At 32.1% G+C, this 21,170-nt stretch overlaps 1 protein-coding gene across 2 annotated transcripts in view; it reads right to left on the bottom strand.

Moving 5' to 3' along the window:
- The window catches only part of Txnl1 (thioredoxin like 1), a 32,107-nt gene that overhangs the window by 2,473 nt on the left and 8,464 nt on the right, over window positions 1–21,170 (bottom strand). For both annotated transcript variants that reach the window (XM_058571349.1, XM_046419458.2), the window contains exons 2-7: window positions 21,070–21,166; window positions 16,069–16,242; window positions 9,588–9,710; window positions 7,652–7,721; window positions 6,103–6,275; window positions 3,171–3,275 (exon numbers count right to left, since the gene is read on the bottom strand). In XM_058571349.1, coding sequence (XP_058427332.1) covers window positions 3,171–3,275; window positions 6,103–6,275; window positions 7,652–7,721; window positions 9,588–9,710; window positions 16,069–16,242; window positions 21,070–21,166 — 742 coding nt within the window. The remainder of the gene's footprint in view (window positions 1–3,170; window positions 3,276–6,102; window positions 6,276–7,651; window positions 7,722–9,587; window positions 9,711–16,068; window positions 16,243–21,069; window positions 21,167–21,170) is intronic.

Genomic DNA, 21,170 nt, shown 5'->3' on the forward strand with positions numbered 1-21,170 from the left:
TTACTTCATTTTTAAAAAATCTTCTGGTTTTAGTTCATTTGAGTTGGATTAAAAAAGCTGAAAAATAAACAGATAGAAATGTTACAAAAATAGCTGATATGGTGAATGGCCAGTTTAGAAAATTCTATTTTTATTACAGTGATAAAAATCTGCTCAGCTTTTCACATGCGCCTCAATTCTGAAGAAGCAGAAGCCTCTACAATTTTCTCATTTTTATACACTTATATTTTAATATTAAAATAAAGCAATCTGTGTAAAGAGCATATTTTAGCAAAGAAAACATCTACTTCCAATTAAAATGGAAAGCTTTTCATGCTGCAACACAAAAGACACATTTACAACAAATAGCCAAAGTATATATCATATTTTGTGTATGATGCCTTTAAAAGCCTAAAGCAGACAAGTGGAAGATGTATTCTAGTCTATATATCTTAAATGTATAACCTCATAAAGTTGTGATAGCATGCAAGGTAGTCTAAGATTTCTATCCACATCCAAGATTCATCAGCATTACCTTAGCTTCTATCATCTTAGTGACATAAGGGGAACATCAGTGACATTTCTCTGAAAACTAAAATTATCTACAAATAACTCACACACATAAAAATGTAAACTGAAAATGCTAAACACTTCTTTATCATTCATTAAACCATTTTGTATAGTTTTTTTCACTACAAAGAGGATATCAAAACTTTCTTCCCTGTGCCTATAAAATACATACCAAATCTATTTTAAATTTTAATTACAATGCATAATCTCTTTTAATTTCAGACTGACTGAAAAGTAAAGGGAAAGAAGAGTCATACTTGACTTGTCCTTGAATGACTCCTGCACCTTCCTATTTTCATGTCCAATTCTCTACTTTTTCACTCTTAAGTGCCCATTACTATCTTCTCCACCCAAATTCTATTTCTGAACTTTATTTCAAATCCCTCTTTCTTCATAAAGTATTTTCACACTTTCTCAGTGATTGTTTGGAAGAAAAATACATCAGGAGACTGAAAACATATGAGAATATTTTATGAAGGAAGAGACCCTTGAATAAAATTTTGATTAATTTTCCATATGTCTGAATTATCCTACAAGAAGATAATCTCTGTGTAGACAGGAATCATGATTGAACTAGCATAGTACTACAGGGTCAAAAAGTACTAAACTGCTTATTATTTCCTTCACTGAAATCCAAACTCATTTATAATTTTTAATAAGCATCTCCATACAAGGACCAAATAGACCAATTTCAATTAAACTTTAAACTCTCTAATTTTTTACTTCATTGAAGTTGTGGCTTCACATAATATAAAAACAATGAAATACTAGCTTACTTTTGAGGAATAACCCTACAAGACAATGAATGACTATATGCATAACAAATCTCATCCAGAAACTATTTTTTTTACAAGGAAATGTAATATAATATTAAGAATTAAGAAAAACCACTCTACATTCATCAGACTTTAAAAGGAAAGAGCTAAGAAGCGCAGAATATCTATGAAGGAGAAACCTAAGAGTATTCAAAGTACTCTCATACCAGTTATCAAAATGTGGCCCAGCCTGGGGTCCCTGATACTCTTTCAGAAAGTCTGTGAGGTCAAAACTACTTTCAGAATAAGGCTAAACAGTCATTTGCCTATTTAATTCTCATTCTCACAAGGATACAGAAGAGGTTTCCAAGGGTTACAAAAGACTGAATGCAGAAGCAGAAATGAGAATAAGAAAACTCTATTAGGAGGGTAGACAGTGAAGAAATTCAAAATAAATTATAAAATGCTCTTTCTTATTATTAAATTTGGTTTTCTTTTGGAAAAATATATTCATTTGAATTAAAATATATTATTTAATTAATATGATGAGTTTATTGGTTAGAAATAAATATTTTTTAAGTTTCCAGTTTTAACTTCTAACAGATAAAAATACTGCCTATATAAACAAAAGTTCTTGGTCTTTGATCATATTTCATAGCTTAAAGGGAATCTGAAACCAAAAAGTTTGAGACCTGCTACTCTACAACTTTATAACAACTTTAGTTTTATTCTACAGTAATTTAAACAATATCAAAAAGGTTAAATTGACCAATGACTGTTATAAACACAAATACTCTCAAGCAAAAGAAATCCAATCCCTGTGCTAACTAATGACAGCCCTCAAAAGGGAATTTTGGCAGTCAAAAAAGAGAAAAGACTAGGCTAGAAGTGATATGAGGAAGTATATAAAAACAAAAAGGCAGAGTTAGATACTTAGATAAACAATGATTAATGCAAATCAGAAAAACTTTAATTAATGGCAAGCTGGCAAGAAGACAGAACGGTAACTATTTATAGGAGAAAAAAATGGAAGCCAAATACATGAGCTGAGGTGAAAAAGAGGAAACTAGATCCAAATTAATGGTAGGAAAAATAATGCTTACTGTAATAGGCCCCAGAAAAGAACAAAGCTAATGAAAAACTATGCAAGTCACAGTTAAAGCAAGTCCAATAGCATTTAACTCAAATAGGCAAAGCAGCAAAACAGCAAGCCCAAATGTCTTTGTTGCTCACACATTTCCCCAGGAAAACATTTCTCTTATAGTAAAAATGTAGATGATTAATCTCTGCTGCTTCTGATCTGGTATTATACATATCTTATAAATCCACACATGACAGATCTATGTACATAATTGTATAATTGTCCCGATAGCTTCCATAAGTTAATAAGTTATAAGAAAGAGAGTAGTTAAAAAAACGACCAGTTAAGATATCTACTGCAGAGGTTTTCAGTTTTGTAAAAACAATAATTTTATTATAAGACCATGCAGTATTACATAATTCAATTACTTCTTCTGTACCTGAATTAAAATCAGATAAGCAGATACCCCCCACAAAACATTACAGCTCCAATTCCCCAACACATCTCATTCTTCAGGAATGCACAGCCCTAGGACAACTCTTTTTCTCATGTCCTAGTGTGGCTGCCAGATAACAGCCGCAAGAAACACTGTGACACATCTCCTGTGCTGCTACACTCCTTTTAGATGGATATTTCAAAATGTGATTAAACTGTTCTACTTTAACTTTATGAAATTCCAGGAAATACGATTTTGGGTCTTTATGGTCAAAAAAGTATGACTACTGATAAACATGAAATTATTCCTATAAAACTATATTCTTCTAATTACATTTAAACAAACTTACTCGTTTGAAGTCATTCATATTTGTTGCCTGGACTGGAGTACCAATAAAAGTAAAATACGAAATTCTTGTTGTTTCTTCTTCACCTTGATTAGACTGAACAAATATCTGCCAAAAATTAACAAAAAAAAATTATCACACTTATAATTATAATCTTTTTTTTTTGATAAAGATGCTTTAGGTTTAATAGGTTTCCTTAGATTATTAATAAAAGTACCCTCCATTCTTTTTAAGGATTAATCTAAATTACATAACATTTAAACTAACACTCCTAAAGGTCTGTTAATTCCATTGTTTGCTCTGCTATTCTCACCTTCTCCAGGGGTATCATGGCAAGACACCCACATACACAATTTCATGGTAATTTAGTGTGATGGTATGGAGGAGTCATAATTAAATTCTTTACAGAGAATGTTGAAAGAGTATGAGATTCATGATTATAATAGGATAGACTGCTGTTGATTATTTTATTAAAATCATGGTTTGTCACTGAGGAAAATTCTGCAGTTATATTCTTTGTGATATTCATGCATCCATTCTATTCCTAGAATATTAAAAGAAAAAATAGTATTGGAAATCAGCTCCTAAAACTATACTATGCCCTCCATACTTTTAAGCTTCACATTTTGCATTTTAAAACTCTGCTCAGCATATGTTTTTGTTTCTGTAGTGCTGAAGATTAAACTCAGGGTCCTCACACATTCCAGGTAAACACTCTGTCACTGTACTACATTCCCAGCCCTACTTGCCCCATCTTTAAAACACAATACTCTGGATACTGTCTACTTGAAAATACTGCCTTTCTTGATCTGGATGACATATTTCTTTCATTCCATGATAGTACTCATTTGCTGGATTTTATTGTTGTTTTTATAGGCAAACATAGATTGATTTCAAACTGAGTTTACCATCAATTTAAAGACTATTACCAGTACACAGCTTATTTATACATAATGTATTTGGTTTTTGAATATAGCACAATTATTTCTTGCTTTTAAAATTCATTTGCTTTCTTTGAATAGACTCCAATCAAAACTATTATTTTGATTCCAGTTTCATAAAAAAAAAAGTGGTAGGCATGTCTTTTGTGTCTTCATTTAAGTCATTAAAATTTTGATTAAGAGAGTACATAAAAAGTCTTGAACCTATTACAAGATAACTATCTTCAGTGACTCCCAATGACCAATTACTCCAGAATCTCTGAGTCAAAGGACTTTTTCCAATAAACAAATATCTCCTCCCCACTGCTATTGTTCTGCTTGATCATGTCTTCACATTATGACTATGTAAACTGTAATACTTTTTGAAAATATGCTTAAAAAAAATTCATACTTGGGGCTGGGGATGTGGCTCAAGCGGTAGTGTGCTCACCTGGCATGTGCGGGGCGCTGAGTTCGATCCTCAGCACCCCATAAAAATAAAATAAAGATGTGTGTCCACCGAAAACTAAAAATAAATATTAAAAATTCTCTCTCTTTAAAAAAAAAAAAAATCATACTAGAGCATTCTTCTTTAAAAAAAAAAAGTGAACCCAAAGTGCTAGTCCTTTTAATTTTGAGACAGTGTCTTGCTAAGTTGTTAAAGACCTTGTACTTGCCATCCTTCTGCCTCAGCCTCCAGAGTTGCCAGGATTACAGGCCTGTGCTACTATGCCACTACAGTCTAATTTTTGCAGAGTTTGGTTTAAGTGTCGGCAAGTGAGCCAATGAAATTTGAGAAAAGGATGTCATTTCTTGATGCTACAACAAAAGACTGGGTAATTTATAAAGAACATATGCTTAACGCTCTCAGTTACAGAGGCAGGAAAATCCAAAATCAAGATACTAACAGCTTTGTTGTCTAGTGAGGATCTAGTCTATACCTCCAAGTTGACACCTTGTTATTGCATCTCACAGAGGGAAGGAACAAGTGTTCCCACAAAGTAGAAGATACAGAAAAGCAAAAAACTATAAGCATTCTTCCAATGAACCAGAACAGAATTAATCCATTAAATCTAGCATACCAGACTGATAAATTTGTCATAAATTTATCATAAATGGTATGCCTAGTTCTCAATGACCTTGTGCTGGTTTCTTTCTTTTTCTAAATATCCTTCTGCTTTCATTTCTAACCTCCTCTCCTCTGAAGGATGGGGAGGGACTGGTGGAAGTGAATGTGGTTGGTTTCAATACTAAATTCTCAAAAGCAATTAACAACTGCTAAAAAGCATCTGAACTTTTGTAACAGGTATGCATGTTCTTTAAAATCAACATTTAGAATATATCACTTAAAATTATCTCTGGTACTATATAATATTCAGCTGTACCTTAGGTCATTTTATAAAATGTAAGATAATGTTTTCAAATCGATATTTTTAGACAGAGAGTGGTGCACACCTGTAATTCCAGCAACTTGAGAGGTTGAGGCAGGAGGATTGATTGAAAGTTTGAGGTCAGCCTGGGCAGCTTAGCAAGATTGTGTCTCAAAATTAAAAATATAAAGGATATGGCTCAGTGGTAAAGTACCCTGTGTTCAATTCCCAGTACCCCCACTCAAAAAAAAAACAAAAAAGTTATTTTTACTGATACCATGACCACCACACTATTAAAATTCTGTATTCTAGAAAAGTAAATAGGATTCTAGAATTATATTATAACTCATTACCAGGTTAAGAAAGATAAAGCACAAATTTAAGTATAAATGTTGTAGAATAAACTTTTTAACAGAAGTTGATGTATATATGCACACATAATTAAACTGACAAACCCACAAATATTTAAAACTCAACCTGTCCTTCCTCTTTAGGGTACATAGTTACATTAAAAAGAAGAAATTTTATTAACCCATTTTTACTCATTTCAAATTGCTGGACAAACAATACTTTAAAGGATCATTTAAATCATCTAGCATTGTTACCACAAACCCATTAAATATATCTCACTGAAATACTACTTACAGTTACACTGTTAACATTCTGAAACTTAACATAACGAAGTGGAACAATGCCATCTTCTTTGATATCATCCTCTGTCAGTTCCAGAGCTTGAGTTGGTTCACTTCTTTCTGCCTCTTCAAAATCCATAGATCGGGGTAGGTTGATAAAAATTTTTACATATTTAGGACCCTGACCTATAAAATGGTAGAATAAAGTAAAATGCTAAAAATTATGAACATACTATACTTTCTTTTATCAGTATACTCACAATATACATAGACACACACACACACACACAAACGGGCACATGCATCTATGCACATACCCACATGTACATTTATTAGAACTCCACCATCACGAGTTATATAAGTCTGAGTATTTTGACAATCCCTCCCTCCCCAGTACATATTTACTGGTACCTTCCTGGCACAGCTAGCACTACTACAGTAAATATTAGGGATATAAGATTAAAATACACACATGAATGTGCATATATGTGTACACATACAAGTCAGTGTCCTTAACTACAAAAGACATGCTATGATAAAAGTAATAGCACTAATGAGGAGGTATAAGGAAGGTAGCAATGGATTCTGACAGTATATGCAGGTTAACAAATCTTCATAAAAGAAACAGCATTTGAGGTAGGTCTTGAGTTACCAACAAGTGATACATTTTGTCATTTAGGAGTAAAGTATTATCAAGTGATACCATTTAGCCAAAAGGGAATGAATCATAAAAAGTGTCAAATTCCACCTTAAGGACTAGATTGGAATGTGCTCATAGTAAGATCACAAGTGGGTCTTAATCTTTTTAACTTTAGGGTACAACTTAAGGTCCATATTTTGTGGCCAACTAAGGAATATTAAGATACATTTCTACAATATATACTTATATAAATATTCATAATAAAAGTATAATTTTACGAATGACAAATTATTAACATTCGAAAATTTAGAATAATACATGATAAGGAAATGCTATCTAATAAATGGGGGCCTTGGCTATTTCTCCCAATCAAGTAAATAAATCAACCAACCAACCTTAGATTCCCATTTCCCTAGGTTCCCCCTTCCCCGACTCAAAAAAAAAAAAAAAAAAATCAGTAATAGAAAAAAAAGGAAAGGGTGGGCAAGGAAAATGCTTTATTTTACAAAAGTGAAACAGCAAGTCTATACAACTACGTCAATGTACACAGACACTACTGACAGGGCACAAATAGGAAGATCTGAAGCCAAATTTTAGGAAGGGTTTAAAATCAATCTCATCTAGTTTTGACTCTAAAAAACAGCTGCTAAGAATATAAAGTTGGAAAGAAGGGTTCAGTAGTTTGTACACTAACGGGAAACAAATTTTAAAATAAAAGTTTAGAAATAAAAGTTCTATTTATTTATAATTCCAATTCCTAATAATTCCACATTTTTTGTCTATTCATTTATATTCTTCCAAAAACAATTCCACTCTTTCCCAAGACAAGGAATATCTATCTCAATGTAATAAAAAGTTTTAAATATGTGCTAGCAAGTCTAGGAAAGCAGGTTAATTTGAAGAAAAGCTGTCCTTTACTCACCATTATCTGGCCCTTGAAATTTCATGGAATAAAGTTTAACAGGTTGATTGAATGCCACAGTAATAAGTAGCTGTGGGGAAAATAGTTTCATTATAAAAGGGCTCTTGAACACCTTGAATACACAAAATACCTAAGCAGAATAAAAATAACAGACACAGAAAACACCAAGTTCATCTAACAAAACCTATGCAATATGGAAAATCAGTAAGTTGAAAGAAACTTGATTAGATTGACATTTGAGAAATACCACCATAAATTATTTATGTAAGTGAACGGTGAAAAACAAAATTAATGACGTAAATTTACTAAAATTATGCATTAGAACCTATGGTCTTGTAAACTAAAAACTGGCAGGCAATTTACTTCCCAACAAATCAAACAAAATCCACCCCCAAATTAAAATAAAATTTAAACTACACATGTTAATATGTAGTATACAGCTTTTATGGGATGATAATTTAGAGGCAATGAATAGATTACACAGAGAAACTAGCCCTTATATGGACTCCTACCCCAAACTCAAAAGAAAGAATAGGGCTCAAGGACTAGGGCATGTACTTGGCATGCATGAGACCCTGAGTCCAATCCCCAGAACAGAACTTCTATAGCTCAACAGTATACCTTCAAACTTCCATCTTAAAGTTATTTAACTAAATCTGGAAGGCCACATAAGAGAACTAGGGTACAAAACACTGCCAGGATGCCTATGTCTCAGAATGTGTGAGTCATTCATTCAACACTCTTTCCAGCCATAATTGTTTTTGACATAAGTACCTATGTTTCTAACCTGTAAGAAAGATTTCAGGGAGGCTGTAGGCAGTCCTGCTAATATATATCATGTTACTGTACCATTCACGAGGAACAAAATATGAATGACACTCTCAAAGCTATAATAAGGTGTCCCTCATTAATGAAAGGTTTATATTTAAGATTTGAATTTATAATTTCAGAATCATTTTGTGGTCTAAGAAAATGACTAGGCCAATTCCTTTGGTTATACCAACACTTTTTAAATTTTATCCATAATAATGTATCAAAAAATAGAAAGCATTACAAGTTTAGAGAACTGAGCTAATCTGTATTTGGGGTAAAATTGGGAGTTCATAACCAACTTGAATCTAATGTATGAAATATGATATGTGAAGAGCTTTATAATGTTTTGAACAACCAATAAAAAAAAATTAAAAAAAAAAAAAAAAAAGAAAAAAAAAAAAAAAAAAAAAAAAAAGAAGGATAAGAGACCAAAAAGCCAGAAACACATTAAGCCAGCAAGATATCTTCTTGAAGCCAGTGAACAATCATGTAATACTTTAAACACAGAGAAATATGCAGATCTGTACTTCAAAAAAATAACTTTTGTGAGCATATACAAGATGAACTAGAATGAGGACAAATCAGAGACAATGGCATAGAAAGTAAAGAAAATAATACCCAGGTGAAGTTAAAAAATGGCCCAATGAAGTTTGTTGTGTCCTACTTCTTCTGGATGAGGGTGTTGCAGGGAAGCAAAGAAAAAAACCAGTACAGGTTTATATGCGGAAATGAGGAGCTAGCCACATAGGGAGTGTTCATCTAATTAGTCTCTATTCCTCAGACACAAACTCATCTGTGTGGGAAAAATGTATAGAAGGGAAATGAAGGATTAAAAAAAGGACAAAAGAGCGGTGATGTCCCAACTGAACAGTGGGAGCAATCCAAGAGTTCTCCAATTTTTCTTAATAAGTCTGGCAGCTTATACAGAAGAAAAAAGTGAATCTGGATGGTCAAAGGATCAGAGTCAAAGAAACTAAAAGCTATAAAAAGGAAAGGAAGAACTGATCATCTGGAGGGGAGAGAGAGAGAGAGAGAGAGATGAACCACGAGATGGGAACATGATAAAGAAATAAATAGTAGGGATAAATAGTGACAATCCCTATACCTTCAGTCAAGCAATTACCTGTTCATCACAGTCAGATTCCAAGAAGGTCATGTCTTTTCGTAAACAGTTGTCAAAACCATGTTCATCGCTTTCATTGAGACATTCACAACCAGCCTTGTTAATAAAAGGCATTAAATCCATCTGAAAAAAATTGAAATCAAAACTTAAAAAGTATTTGCATTTGGTAGAGATATGTTAAAATTTTAAATCTCTGATTCTTTCTAGACTAAGCAATCTTAAAGAAAACATTTGTTGTAAATAGTTACTAAAGCTTTTATAATGGTCTTTTTATTTGAATTTCTGATTGAGAGCTACCACTAATTATTAAAGCCAAATGTGGGTTTTCAACTAAGTAAGATCTCAGAAACTAAGTCTTTAACACTAGAATTATAAAATAATTGACTTACACTTTTTAAATAATTGCTTTACAGTAGAGATTATACAAATTAAAATACCTGTGAGATCCAAAGAAAGTCTATCTTCCTATTAAACCCTGGACTCTTTAAACCTACACCTATAAAAAGTTAACTTTAGAATAAGTAACAAATAGGGACTTAATAATATTTTTATTATAGAAAACTTTCAATGTACAGAAATAGAATATAATGAACTTCACGTATCTATCATTTCCAGCTATAAAAATCACCAACTCATGGCAACTCGTTTCACCTCTACCCCACCCCGACAACTTACATGGCCTCCCAATTATTTTGAAGCAAATCCTAGAAATCTTTTCATTTCATTCTTGAACATTTCAGTATTTCTGAAGAGATAAATATTTCTAAGAGATAAGTACTATTTAAAAACACATTAATATCATTACCGCCACTAAACCCATAATAATACTTTAGTATTAAGTATCAGTTTTATAATTTCCTGGGCTGTTTATAAAATATTCTAGAATTGAAGTATTAAACTCAGAATATAGATTCCAAAAAGTATAAACATGGTCTTTGGTTAATGTCTCTTAAGTCTCTTTTAATCTATAGTCATTAAGCCTGTAGATCTCTTACTACAATGTATTCTGCTGCTTGGTTCCTGTGGTGTCAGTCACCATATTCCTGTCTCATGGATATTATGTTGACCAACACTTTCATATTTCCACCACAACACCAAAGAGTTGAATGCTTGAAATAAACCCAATTTTGTTCACGATAGTATTTTAAAATTCTACTAATAGATTAAAAGTTTGATTTTTGTTTACCAACATTTAAAATTTTTACAATACTCATCACTGAAGCTGATCTGTGGCTTTTCTTTTTGTCATATACTTTACTAGATTCTGGGATATTATATTTACTTCAAGAAGAAATTTGAAAGTTTTCTCTTTACCGTCTTAAAAAACAGTTGTAACATCAGATTACCTGATTTTTAAAGATTTGGAAACATTCATTTGTGAAGTTATATGGACCTTTATAGAAGAGCTATTTTACTGTTTCCTTTATTTCTCTATGCTAATTGGTCTATTTAGGTGTTCTGTTAAATAGTGGAGCTGGTTTTGGTAAACTATGCCTTTTTAGATATGTATCCATTTCACTTACCACAAGAACTATTTTTAAAGTGTACCAAGTAGTATAGATTATCAATCACTTGTTCAGCTTTCCATCACAAAGGACTTTCTTCATATTGTGAGTTTGAGTGTGTATGAATATATATTTGAAAGACTACATACATATAAATGTGTATTTATACATATATATACTATATAGTTTTGAAAAACTGAAAAAATATTTTTCATAGATTAAATAAAAATCAAAATGATAGTAATTCACTTGTATAAATCCCTATTTATTCATCAAATACCCTAAATGCTTTCAAGGTCAAAATGTTACATTAAATGTTTTACTCAGGGTAACATAGCCAATTCAAAAAGATGGTAAGAAGAAAAGGAAGGCTACAGAGCAAAGTTTTACCATAGTAAAATTATTCTGAACTTCATGAACATTTGTCTTGAAAGGGTAGTCCTGGCAAAATCTTTTAAATGCTGTCCATATCTACCTACATACCACTAGGATTAAAACCCTACATATGAAGACAACGTTGCAATCATACTTTTAATATCTTAATGGTGAACATTAACTAAATGAGTAAATCATTTAATATAACTTTTATTTTGATTTACTGTGGGGTACACACACAAAAAATACCACATGTAAATACTTGCTTTAGGGCTGAGGATGTGGCTCAATCGTACAGTGCTATGCTTAGCATACATGGGGCACTGGGTTTGATCCGCAGAACAAAAAAAAAAAAAGTAAACACCTGCACTGAAGTGTTTTCTTATATAATACTATAAGATATAATTATACTAGCACTTATGACATAACTGCAAAATGATACTCTAAAAATATGCAATAAAAAAGAAATATCTAACTATATGATCAACTTGCCAATAATGAGGACATATAAGAAAATCATATAAATTCAGATTATGGAATAGTCTAGCTACATGTGACAATTTAAAATTAGATAAAATTAAAAATTCATTTACTCAGTCACATAAATGAATGTTAGATCTACCCATGTGCCTAGTAGTTTCCATATTATTAGAATGATGTTGATTTAGAATTTTAAAATATAGTCATGAAAGGAAAAAAAGACAGGGAAAGGTTTCTAGACTGAAGAACACCAGAGAAATAACAAATGCAATTCATGATCTTTAATTTGATCCTAGATTGGGAAAAAGGACATTTTGGGGATTATTAAGGAAATATGAATGTAAGAAATTAGAGATGTTGGGTCAATATTAAATGTATTAGAAGTAATTATGGTACCATGGTTATACAGGAAAATGTGCTTGTCCTTAGTAGCTACATATTAAAATATTAAGAGATGAACCATCAAGCTTTCTATAACTTAACTTATACAGAATTCTGCAAAAACTGAAAGTGGGCAGTGAGGTAACACACAGGAAAGTCATACAAACCTTTCTATATTTTTGGCTCAACAAAGGTTTGTCTACTTACTACATAAATTAGGGTTACATAAATTTGATTTCATTTTGACGACTATGACAAATTTGTATGTCAAAATCCCTGAACAAGTTAAGTAATCAAAAGTTCCACAGTACTGAAATACACTAATATACCTAAAGATTCAGAACACAAGGCAGCACAAGCTCCATTCAAAAGTGCCTAGCATTCGAACTTCTGAAGAGAGGAAGCCCTAGCAAAGAGCATGAAGGGGATTATCTGAAGCTATACTGTCTACTACCTACTCTTTTAGCAAATGCAAGAGAAACAAGATACAATGCTTTAAATTTTTCCCAACCTTAAAAACCAATTTTAAGAACTAAAAGTCTTTTTCAGAAAAACATTTTCTTATATCTGATTAAGAATCTATTAAGATTTTTAGCTTTGGGGTATCATACTTACATCTTTGCAATATCTCCATACCCCAAAAGAGACACATGTAATTTCTCTTAAAAATTATAGTGAATTATATTTGTTCAGTCAGTTTTTAAAGAAATTCCTCATATCCTTTTAACTCTGGCACCTGTAAAATTAAGTTTCAAAATAGCTGGGGAGGTAGCTCAGTTGTTAATGCACTGGCCTAGCATGTACAAAGTTCTGGGTTCAATCCCCAATACCACATATAATAAATAATTAAGCACCACATGTAATAAATACTTAAATAAATGTTTTTTGAAAAGTTTCACAATAGAATTATAAAACCAATAACTGCAAAGCTTCTGAGTCTTAGAGCATAATGATTAAAACTCTTTAATCCAAGAAACCCACATTTTTATCAAAAAACTACTTAAGATACAGGTTTTCATTCAGTGACAATTATCCCTATTAATTATCTATTTGTATGGTAAGAATATTCCTAGGAACATATTACTAGCTTTAAATATTTAATAAACTTATAGGACCTAAATAGTTCAAAACTTTAATGTCCTGAGTGATACCTGATAGAAAAAATATGCATACATTTTAATAGCTTTGCACATTTTGTATACAATATTTGCATGAAAACTAAATTTTTATTCCTTAAAACTCATTCCACCACCCCCTACCTTAGATCCTACCTGAGACCAAAACACTGATATCACACTTGGTTGATGTAAACAAGTATCACTGTAGCTAAATAGCAGGACTGTCATATTCTTAAGACTTTTTTCATGCAAACACACTGAGCAATAAAGGAAAAAATAATCATATAAAAATACAAACACAACAGTTTACAAGTTAAGTGATTTCCAAAATTTTTTAAACAGTGTCACTGAAACCAAGTTCAACAGGCTACAACCTTCTGTTAAGCATTTACTAAAAAGGGCTTACAAATGTAAACATGTACCTCTTGCAGAATTACCTGAAACACAATCCCCAAAATGAAAGCATCAAAAGAATTAAGACCTCTCTTCTAACTTAAAACTGCCAGCTAACAAAGAAGCTGGCCTAATCTCATTTACACTAACCAATCCTTTATACTTTTTACTTCTGATTCTAATTTGCTCCTTTCTAACTGTTGTGTAAGATGTTTTACAGAACATGGACTCTGAGATACCACTAATTCTGCCCTAGGGAGGATCCCAAGCTGTATAAAACTAAAAGTCTCAGGCCAAGATAATCTTAGATAAAGGACATGAGCTACAAGGACTAAAATAAAAAATGAGAGGTGCTGATGATGAAATCAAAATATATTGTTAGACTATTTAACTTTGCTAGAGATAAAACCTCTGTAACGTGGATCAGGATAGTAACAGTTGCCTAAGTTGTTTTTCAGGAACTTGGAGGCAGCTTTTATCTAGCTTAGACCAATTTAAACCACTGAGCCTTCACTTGGTCCGGTGCAACTGTCCAACAGGTGATTTATTTCTCTGTCCTGAGATCACATTAACTTCTCTACTTTCCAAACATACACACTTTAGAAAGCCACAAAGTTACCTACACTTTTTCTCAAGTCTTAGACCACCCTGCTTGCTTGTTTGCTTTTCTTTCTTTCTCTCTCTCTCTCTCTCTCTCTCTCTCCCTACCTCCCTCCCTCCCTCCCTCCCTCCCTCCTTGGTGGGGGGTAGTACTGGGAACCTAACCCAGGGGTGCTTTACCACCAAGTCACATCCCCATAAATATCCCTAAATCCTATCTCTGACTGGCAGATTTGAGACTTACACTCCATATCCACACTTGGCTGCCTTGTGAATAAACTTTCTCTTTTACAAAACTTGTCATTTCAGTGATTGGCATGCTACATGACAGGCAAAATGGGCCCAGCTCAGTAATTATCAGCCCTGACTTCAACAACATGTTCATACTTTCTAATTGGATGTTACAACTTCAAATTACAGTTCTATTTTAAATAAACACTTACTGTACTTCCCGAACTTAAAATCATTAATGCCAGTATCACACGTTACAGACATTGTTTGACACTCCTTAAACACACACAAAGAATCTCTCCTATTTACCTGACTACACTTTCTCCTTACTCAGCATGAACTAAAAGATTTTTGAAAGGACTTACAGATAACTCTATCATATAGATCTGCTTTAATTTATCTGATATACATTTTAAAATATATTAGCTTTAACTTAAGGTAACATTTTTAAAAATTCATTGTTTGATCTACCAATACAGTAATACTGTGAAAAACATATACAAAAAAATTATGAAATTAATAAAACATATTAGTATGCAGAATTTACAAATTTGTATAAACAAATCTGCTACCTTGAAATACTTCTGAATTTTACTTCCTTTATGAATAGCTCTCAAACTATAAAAATACTGCATTACAGTTATTTAGACTAGTTTTCAAACACTATTCGTTAAGTTATTATGTAAAAAACGTTTTAACTTACTCTATCATTTAAAAAATTTTTTTTAGTTTTAGATGGACTTAATACTTTTATTTTATTTATTTTTATGTGGTGCTGAGGATCAAATCCAGGTGCCTCACACGTGCTAGGAAAGTGCTCTACTACTGAGCTATAACCCCAGCTCTTAACTTGCTCTTAAAACTTAGGAAAACATGATACTACAGTCACATTTGATTCTAAGACAAAATTAAACCAAAAACTAAAGAAAAGAAAAAAATGAATGCCAGAAAAGAGGTAATAATACATTTAAAAAGATAGAGAAAACTATAAGAAGTGGTGGCAAAGGGAGTTCAGAAGGTAATAGTCACATGTTAAAATTCACAAATTATTTTACATAATTATAAAAATGTGGAATACTTTCCAATACATATTTCTTCACTTCTGTGGGGATAAAGTATAAAACAAGTATTAGAATGTGGCTATTTAAATAGTTCAGGGAACAGATAAAACAAGTAGGAAAGAAATTTAGCTGGAGAAATTTAGGAAAAAGTAGTTTATGATGTAGTCTTAAGGTTATAACACAGACATACAGCCAACACTCAATAGTCAACTTCAGTTTCAAAGTTCTTACATGAAAATATTCTGAATTAGTAAGAGAAAAAATATGAACACATAGTCAATTTCATTTCATTTCAACCAAATAATGATATTATTATTTCATTTTTCTATCTACATACATAGCCTTTTGGAATATCTGTGTCCTCATTGCTTCCAGGGTCATTTTCTAAGTGTTGCTTGATTTTTTCTTCTAATCCAACAGCATCTGCTCCTTGATATTGATCAATTCTCACTTTGTTTCGAAAAAACAAAAACGTAGGTGTTGCTGATATATTGTTTGTGGCAGCAGTTCCCTAGAATTGGCAAATTAAACACTGTTATTAAAAAAAAATTAATCTTAACCATTTTATACCTTTATGAAAGTTAAATATCACAAGCTTTAACTAAAAAAATATGTAAGACAACATATTCCTAATTGTTAAAAAGAAGCAGACCTATTTCTAAGAGAGTTCCTACTGAGGCATAGCAATGTTACCTTTACCCACAAAAAAGAACAACCCTATTTTTTAAGTTTTACTGTAAAAATACTTCATCCAATAGAATAATTAGCTTGCAATACAGAAATTGTGCTTTATACCCGACAGTTAACTCATAATTACATAGTATGTATTTCTCAGAATGAGCAGCCACAAAGGGTATTGCTAAGTTAACACAAACCAATGCTACTAAGAAAAAGTACATATCTGAAAAATGTTGCCTATTTACCCATAAAAAGGAGGCAATGTCTTTTGTATTGCAACCCTCACTCAATTTCTACTTTTATAGAAACAGAGAATTCCAGTCATCCACAAATGTGCAAGTTATCTTTTAAAATTCTGCCCTAACTCAATTTTATACCACAAATAAATTAGCCATTAATAACTAGTAAGAAATATGATTCAAACTTTTTGTGGATAAGTATTAGAAAGTAGTTGGGGACTGGGGGTATAGCTCAGTGCTACAGCACTTGTCTAGCATGTGAGAGGCCCTGGGTTTAATCCCCAGCACCACAAAAAAAAAAAAAAAAAAGTAGTAAAGCAAATGTATTACTTTATATGTTCAAATACTATGAAAAGGTACCAGTAGATTGTTTAAAGAAAAAAACCTACAAAGAGAGCCTAGGGATATCTTCTTAGCCATGTAAGTGAAAAAAACAATTACTAACATTAGAACAGTGCTATCCAAAATAAATATACTAGTGTCTGTTACTAGTATGGCAATATGTAAATCAATGGATGTGTAACTGATGTGATTCTGCAATCTGTATACGGGGTAATAATGGGAGTTCATAACCCACTTGAATCAAAGTGTGAAATATGATATATCAAGAACTATGTAATGTTTTGAACAACCAACAATAAAAATTTAAATATATATATATATATATATATATATATATATATATATATCATGACCTATGAGTTATGCATGTAATTTTGAATTTTCTAGCATCCACAATAAAAAAGTAAGAAGAAACAGGTAAAATCAAATTTGCCACATTTCAAGCACTCAAAAACCACATGTACTAGTGATTACCACACCAGACAGCAGAGTTCCAAAGGAAAGCACTTTCAGATTAGAGATAGTGAATACTGTACTTAAAATAAGGGCTAGTAAAGTGATACAGTCCAATAACATATGACTTAAGTACAAAAACACAGATGTGTAATGCAGGACTTACGCCAAATCCCCAAACTTCTAACTATATGATATTCTAAAAATTTTCCATACTCAGAAATGTAGCAAATACAAAGTCTCAAAAAAAAAAAAAAAAAAAAAAAAATGAAGTGCTGCAAAGTTGTTCCTTAGAACTAAAAATTCTATAATTAGTATATGGAAGAACCTTCCAAAATTCTTTTTTTCCTTAAGAGTTCTACATATTTCTAAATATGCAAATACAGAACTGTCATACAGCCATTTCAATAAGTCATCAGGGCAATTTACCTACCTACAACACTGTGTATCAATCAAGAGTAATCAGTATTTTAAAATTTCTGCTGAATATATAGTTTCAGAGATAAGATTACTAACTGATCAATTCAAATCAAATATAAGAATTCTCTGTTATGACTTTATAGTCAATCAATGCCTTAGTAGAATAAATAAATCTAGATATTGAAAATATTTTTTTAAAAATGTAAAATATGGAACTAACTACCAGGTGATCTGTTACCCTTTTTTTCCCTTTTTTTAATTGGTACATTATAGTTGTACTTATTGGTGAGATCTGCTGTTATATATGTGTACATGCACACAACATAACAATATAATTTCGCCAATATCACTCCCTAGCACTTTCCCCATCCCTCCCCACATCTCTCACATATTGGTTCCTTTATTGATATCCCTTTGATTTTTAGGAAATCCACTCCCATCTTTGTTTTCCTTTCTCCTGTCTAGCTTTGTTTTCCTTTCTCCTGTCTAGCTTTGGCATATGAGAGAAAACATGACCCTTAAACTGAGTTTAACTGATTTCACTTCACATGATGGTCACTAATTACATCCATTTTCCTGCAAATACCATAATTTTATTTTTCTTTATGGAAGACTAAAACTCCATTGTGCATATATACCATGTTTTCTTTATCCATTCATCCACTGATGGATACCTAAGCTGATTCTATAGTTTGGCAATTGTGAAATATATTGCTATAAACATGGGATGCAGGGATTAGTGCAGTAAGATGACTTTAATTCTTCAGGATAAATACTCAGAAGTGGTATAGCTGGGTTATAAGGTAATTCCATGCCTATTCTCTTGAGGAGCCTCCATACAGATTTCTATTGTGGTTGTACTAATTTAGTCCCACCAACAGTGTAGAAGTGTTCCTTTTTCTCCACATCCTCTCCAGCATTTATTATAATTATTTGTATTCTTAATGACTGCCATTCTGACTGGAGTGAGATAAATTCTCAGTGTACTTTGATTTGCATTTTCCTAATTACTAATGATGTTGGACAATTTTTCATACATTTTTTTGGCCACTTGCATGTTTTCCTTTGAGAAGTATCTGTTTAGTTCCTTTGACCATGTATTAATTGGGTTCTTTGATTTTTTTGGTGTAAAGTTTTTTGAGCTCATTATGTATTCTAGATATTAATTCTCTATCAGAAAAGTAGCTAACAAAGATTTTCTCCTGTTCCATGGGTTCTTTCTTTACAATGTTAATTGTTTCCTTTGCTGTGCAGACACTTTTTAATTTGATGCTGTCTCATTTATTAACTATCAGCATTATTTCCTGAGCTTCAGGAATCCTACTGAAAAAGTTGTTAGCTGTGCCTAAAAGCTAGAGTTTTGACCCTACATTTTCTTCTTGAAGTTGCATAGTTTCTGATCTAATTGAGTTCTTAATCCATTTTGAGTTGATTTTTGTACAGGGTCAGAAATAAGGGTCTAGTTTCATTCTTCCTACAAATGGAATACCAGTTGTCCCAACACCATTTGTTTAAAAGGCTGTCTTTCTCCAATGTATGTTTTTGCCACCTTTATCAAGGATCAGTTGACTATACCTGTGTGAGTTTGTTTCTGTGTCATCTATTCTGTACCACTGGTCCGTGTATCTGTTTTAATGCCAGTATCTTATAGTTTTTGTTACTGTAGCTCTGTAGTATAATTTGAAGATGGTATTTATGAGGCATCCAGCATTGCTTTTTTGGCTTAAAATTGCTTTGGCTATTCTTAATTCATATGGCTATTATTCTTCTAAATGAATTTTAAGACTGTTTTTTCTAGTTCTGTGAAGAATGTCATTGGTATTTTGATCAGGACTGCACTGAATCTATATATTGCTTTTGGTAGTACAGTCATTTGAACAATATAAATTCTGCCTATCCATGAACATGGGATCTTCTGAGGTCTTCTTCAATTTCTTTCTCCAATGTTCTACAGTTTTTATTGTAGAGGGTCTTTCATCTCCTTGGTTAGACTGACTCCTTGGATTTTATTTTATTTTATTTTTGAGGCTACTGTAAATGGAATTGCTTTCCTAATTTCTTTCTCACCAGATTCACTGTTGGTATTCGTGTGTGTGTGTGTGTGTGTTTTAAGTTGTAGATGGACACAATACCTTTATGTTATTTATTTATTTTTATTTGGCACTGAGGATCCAACCCAGGGCCTCATACTTGCGAGGCAAATGCTCCGCCACTGAGCCACAATCCCAACCCAAGCTATGGGTTTCTTTTCTTTTTTAAAAATATCTTTATTTTATTTTTATGTGGTGCTGAGGGTCAAACCCAGTGCCTCACCCATGCTAGGCCAGTGCTCTACCTCTGAGCCACAACCCCAAGTTATTGGTTTTTTAATGTTGATTTTGTAACCAGCTACTTTATCACATTTGTTTATTAGCTCTAGCAGTCTTTTTGGTAGTTTTTTTGGGATCTTCTGGGAATAGGATCATATCATCTACAAAGAGTAATAATTTGACTTCTTCCGTTCCTATTTTTATCCTTTTATTTCCTTATTTTTCCTAATAGCTTTGGCTAGAATTTCTAGTACCATATTAAATAGGAGTAGTCTGAGTAGACAATCTTGTCTTCTCCCAGATTTTAAAGAAAATGCTTTTAGTTTTTCCCCCATTTACTATAAGGTTGGCTTTGGGTTTTCCATACATAGTCTTATGATGTTGAGGTAGTTTCTTTCTATCCTTAGTTTCTCTAGAGTTTTTATCATGAATGGGTGCTGAATTTTGTTGAAGGCCTTCTCTGTATCAATTGAGATTACTTAATGATTCTTAATTAATTCTGTTAATGTGATGAATTACATTTATTGATGTGCATATATTAAAACATCTTGCATCTCTGGAATAAAACCAATATGCAATCTTCTAAATATGTTGTTGAACACAATTTGCTAATTTTTTAAAAATATTTTTGCATCTAAGTTCATCAGGAATATTGGCCTAATCTGTTACTGTAACCATATCGTATTAATTTTACATCTGGAAAAAAATACAAATCCCAAACAAATAATGTGCTACCTTTCATAACTAATGTAGCCAGAATGACATTCATAAAAATGATAACATTTTCCTACCTGCTAAAGGACAAAGTACTATGTGCATAAAGATAAACAAAAGATATTCACATTGGATTTCAAACTTATTCAAAAGTAAAAGAAAACAAGGACTCCTCTCCCTTACCTGACACTGATGTACATCTACTTCCAAGAAAACAGCTTGTGGATATTTATTACTCATAGAACTGAAAGCTGGGGCAATCCTCAAACATGGTCCACATCTGT

The sequence above is a fragment of the Marmota monax genome, unplaced genomic scaffold (assembly GCF_021218885.2).
Source record: "Marmota monax isolate L192 unplaced genomic scaffold, Marmota_monax_Labrador192_F-V1.1 WCK01_AAM20220418_F8-fsc00088, whole genome shotgun sequence".
Classification (NCBI taxonomy): Eukaryota; Metazoa; Chordata; class Mammalia; order Rodentia; family Sciuridae; genus Marmota; species Marmota monax.